At 36.8% G+C, this 4,434-nt stretch overlaps 1 protein-coding gene across 1 annotated transcript; it reads right to left on the bottom strand.

Annotated features, from left to right (window-relative positions):
- Positions 1–1,112: 1,112 nt before the first annotated feature.
- LOC101159870 (cytochrome b reductase 1) lies at positions 1,113–2,851 on the bottom strand. The gene is made up of 4 exons (XM_004081752.4): positions 2,560–2,851; positions 2,031–2,239; positions 1,707–1,861; positions 1,113–1,624 (listed from the first exon to the last, which is right to left on the bottom strand). The coding sequence occupies exons 1-4, from the start codon at positions 2,744–2,746 to the stop codon at positions 1,369–1,371; spliced, it is 807 nt and encodes a 268-aa protein (XP_004081800.1). The 5' UTR covers positions 2,747–2,851; the 3' UTR covers positions 1,113–1,368.
- Between the last annotated feature and the right edge of the window lie 1,583 nt (positions 2,852–4,434).

Below are 4,434 nucleotides of genomic sequence, written 5' to 3'. Positions count from 1 at the left end.
AAGTACTTACCCAAAACGTGGCTGTTCTTATCTTGACGATGGTAAAAGAAACGCTTTTGACTGTAATTATTTCAAATAATTCATTCACATTTCTAACAAAACAACAGTTTGTTTTCCTTTTTTGTGTTTAAGTCGAAAAGCACAAACAAGAACCGTAACTCAACTACATTAAAATGTTTATCAAATTGGGTCTGGCGACTAATATCACGTGACGACAAATCTTTGAGGTTAGAACCATGAAAAAGCATATTTATACTATTATACTTTTGATATTATTCAATGCTGACAGAAAAAACTAAATCACTTGAAATAATCCCTACCTTAAACACCAAAGGCGTGTCCTCTTTTTTGTTCTTTTATATACATTTCAAATGTTATCATATATACATACATGGCATTGCCCTTTCAGCTTTATTATTTATATATTTATATATTCCTATATCGTTGGGCTGGTTACATCTTTGACATATCTATTGCTTTTTTGTTGCTTTGTTATAAAAATGTTTTACTCTTTTCAGAAATGCCTGCCTATTATTTTGTTTTTGGTTAAATAGGCAACTAGTTTATCAACTTTGAGTTTATTCTATGGATTAGTCTAAAATTAGTAAACAAAATGCTCTTCTATTTTCTAAATACATTGAATTTAAGTATTAAAAAAAGACAAAACAACACTAAAAATAAAAAGTTTAATGTTGCTTTTTTTTAATGGCTCAACACTTTTAGTGAACACTTACATGTGTCAGCTTTCAAATTTGTATTCTAGTAACAAACTGCAACCATTTTACCAGATCCAAAAGCTGAACTATTTATTTTTTTTTATATAATTTTTTTCTACTGTTAATTCTTTGACACCTGAATTTATTTCGAGGTCAGAAAAAAAGATGCTTAACTAAGGTAATTTTCTAGCCAAAATGGTTTGATGCAATAATGTATCAACAGGTGCAGAACAGTTAAAGTTAAATGTTTTCTAATTAAATAAAATCATTTTTATCCTACTAAAAGTAAGTGTTCCTAAAGGATCAAGATGTCAAACTCTCCCCTGCATCTCACATTGTTTTATAAAGTAGAAGTATTTCTACTTTTTCAGAAACAATTATGACAGAATGCACAACTAGATATAAACAGTAAAAATTTATTAATGTATAAAAAACTGCAGGGAAAGAATCTGTGGTATACAGGACATGTAAAAAATTGACATCTTTTCCTAAAAACAAGAAAAAAAGTTCATCATTTTAATGTTCTAGAAAAGTGTGCACTATGATATTTGTGCATTTATACACCATAACAAAGTTGGAGGAAAGAAAGAAATTCATACATTCACTAAGATCTTTTCTAGTCTTTTCCCTTTTTCTCCATGTTTTTTTTTTGTTACTCTGGGTCGTCACATGTATTATTCCTCCTCCTAACTTCTCCAGTAGCCAGCTCAGCTAAGCCAGGACCATCTTTGCCATTGTCCTGATCTCCCCCATCGGTATGCAGAGTATGCAAAATCTGGTCGCTGGGGCGTTTCCAAGACGTTCGAGTGGCAATCCAAAGAATAAGGGCTCCGAAAACCACCAGGAGGACTCCCAAAACATTCACAAAAACCGCCTCGGGTGGAGAGTCTTTGTACTTGGGATTGCTCCTGTTGACCGCAAAAAAGTAAAAAAGTCTTATAGAAATGACGTTACACAGATGGGATGATTTCCTTTGCTTTTAATACTTACAGGCCAAAAATAAGCTTCTCTGTGATGCCCATGAGTGCGACTCCTATAACACTGGCGAAAAGCAGAAGACCACTGTAGACGTGGATGGGCATAAACGCTGCTCTCCAGGACACAGGTGTAGCTGGTATCAAGTACATGCCAACTCCAAGAACAATCTGCTCATTGAGAGACCAGAAGGGGAGGAGACACTTTATCCAGGACACTTTATCCAGGCTGCTATGAACCATGACTTGAGAATTTTAAAGAAATAACCATAAAAAGCTCACGGTTTTCTGAGCTTTTAATCAAGTTTGAGTGAAACTAGTTATCAGAAAATGTACGTACCTGCAGACTATAGAGTATCACTGCTATCAGGCCCAACCAGCTGTGCAGACTGTACATGTTAGGAATTTGGGCCGCATTGTGGAAGTCAAAAACTGCCACCATGGCGACAACTGCACAAATGAATGCTGCCAAGTGCAGGCCTGCATGAATGAACTTCATCAGTAGTTTACTGCACTTCCAGGTCCAGGGAAGCCTGTAGACGATGATGGCTGTAAGACAAGAGAGGATCAGTCACAGTCACTTAACCCTGGACAACACATCTTTAAAACTTAACCACATAATCCTTAAAGTCGTGGTACTGTTTCACTGAGGCTCTAAAGTCTGACTCAGCACCTTTTTTTCTTTTGGACTTTTTTTTTTTTTAATTACAAAACTTCCCAGGAGGACCTCCCCTCCTCCACCAGGTCTTGAGGAAACGTGTTTAGTTCGTATTTCTCCATCATCTCCGCGTGTTTACATATTTTTGGCTAATCCCGCATTCCCATCTCTGAAACTGCGTTTTCTTGGCAGATGCCGCGCGCGCACTCACCTATTCCCTGCAGGAAAATAAAGCCCGAGACGACCAGCACCGGATGCCAGTTGAACTCGGCCAGTCCTCCATCCCAGCCCAAGCCCTCCTTGAAGTGGAGAACCCATCTGAGGACGAAGACAACGGCGACGAAGCCGACGGCTCCGGCGGCGCACAGCGTGACGGCAAACTGCTTGAGATGCTCCATGGTCTCCGCGTGGAAGGAGCGACCAGGAAGACCAGGCTGAAGCAGCTGTTTTCACACCACTACTTCAAGGGGGACGGGCCGCAGTCACGTGATCAGGAGTCACGCCAGTGTTTTTAGGTTTTGTAACTTTGCTAAAGTGGTTACAAAACTGGTACAAAAAAAATATTATTTCTTCGTTGAACTAAATGTTATATACATGAAGTAAGAAAGGTTTAGCCTATTTTTTAAAATTTGTTACTGAATTTTATCAATTTTAAAACATCCAGACTTTCAAAACATACTATACGGTGGAACTGCGTACTTTTCTCCCTCTGATGAGTCATAGTTTCTCTTGTTAATTTTCTTATTTTCTTATATAATTTTCAAGGAAAACAACAATTTTCTGAAGTGACAGGAGAAGCTATTCGTCACTCTGGTGCATCATCTTCAGCCTCAAATTGTCTGGATTTTTTCTACATTACTTAAGACAAACTTAGGTTTTTAAAAACCTTTGGTTCATTTATCATTTGGGTATTACTTTGGATGCTCTTCTCTTCTTTACATCTGTCTGTTTAAGTGCCACCAGAGAGAAAAAAACTCAGTAAATGTCAAACACAAAACAGAATAAAAATAAGGTTAAACATATTTTCCCCAAATATAAGTTACAGTAATTTTTTAACTCGGTAGACTTGTGTTCAAGGACAGTTTCTTGAAGACGCTTGAGGAGCTGATGGGTTCTTACCTTGCTTAATTATAGTTAGTCTCTGAAGATGGTGAAGGTTAACAGTATAAAATATAAAATAACACAACGTAAGCTCTCCTTCAGCTACTTACGTACTGTTTATCACTTTACCAATGATGTTGAGTGAAGAGCCCCACATGATCCAAAAACCACCTGTAACTATGACAACCGACTTGCTTACATGGGAACTATAATACAGCTCTAACACACCAGGCCCTAATTTTGGAGTCAAACACAATAATTACCACCTTTGGTGCAATTGTGCAAGAATAACTCAATTATTGCCATCAATCATAATCCACACTCCTATCACGTTTTTCTCTTTCTCTATTGCTCAACAGAGTTGCTGACAGTCTTTACAAATGGTTCATCCGCTCTTGAGTTTGCACGTGATTCATCCAGATTGCTTTCAGACAAGTCCACCTTAAACTGCTGTTTCCAAATCTCGACTAAATGAAAGACTGATTTCTGTTGACGCTCACTTGTGGCTGTTCCCAGGGAACTATTCCAAAATTCCGATCAGCGGTCCATTTGATGGTGGGTGTACTGGGTTTAATTGGGAAAGTAAGGACTTAAGGTAAAGGGGGTGAGAGTTTATAAGATTTTTCTTCTTTTCACTCCCTTTTGGACTTGTGTTGTTTATATAATTTTGTTTTATATAATTTTGTCTTTTTTATGTAATTTATTTTTAATTATGTAATTTTTTTGTTTTATATATATTTATATTATATTATGTATTATATATAGTTTTGTCTTATTTTGTTATTCTACACTTGTCCAAAATAAAAAAGCTTACTTACATTTAAGGTCCAATCCCAGTATTATTCCAATGGCAAATCGCCGTCCATCATTTTTGCCACACACCACCTCCAATTGTTCCAGTGCTTTAGGGACATTTGTTTATAAAAGAAGTTCAATTCCTGGATTAATCTGAGGAAGACGTTCATCTCAAATAAGGACATTTTTA

This window comes from Oryzias latipes, chromosome 21 (assembly GCF_002234675.1).
Source record: "Oryzias latipes chromosome 21, ASM223467v1".
Classification (NCBI taxonomy): domain Eukaryota; kingdom Metazoa; phylum Chordata; class Actinopteri; order Beloniformes; family Adrianichthyidae; genus Oryzias; species Oryzias latipes.
Note: the sequence above shows the minus strand (reverse complement) of the source record. Positions and strands in the feature narration are given on the sequence as shown.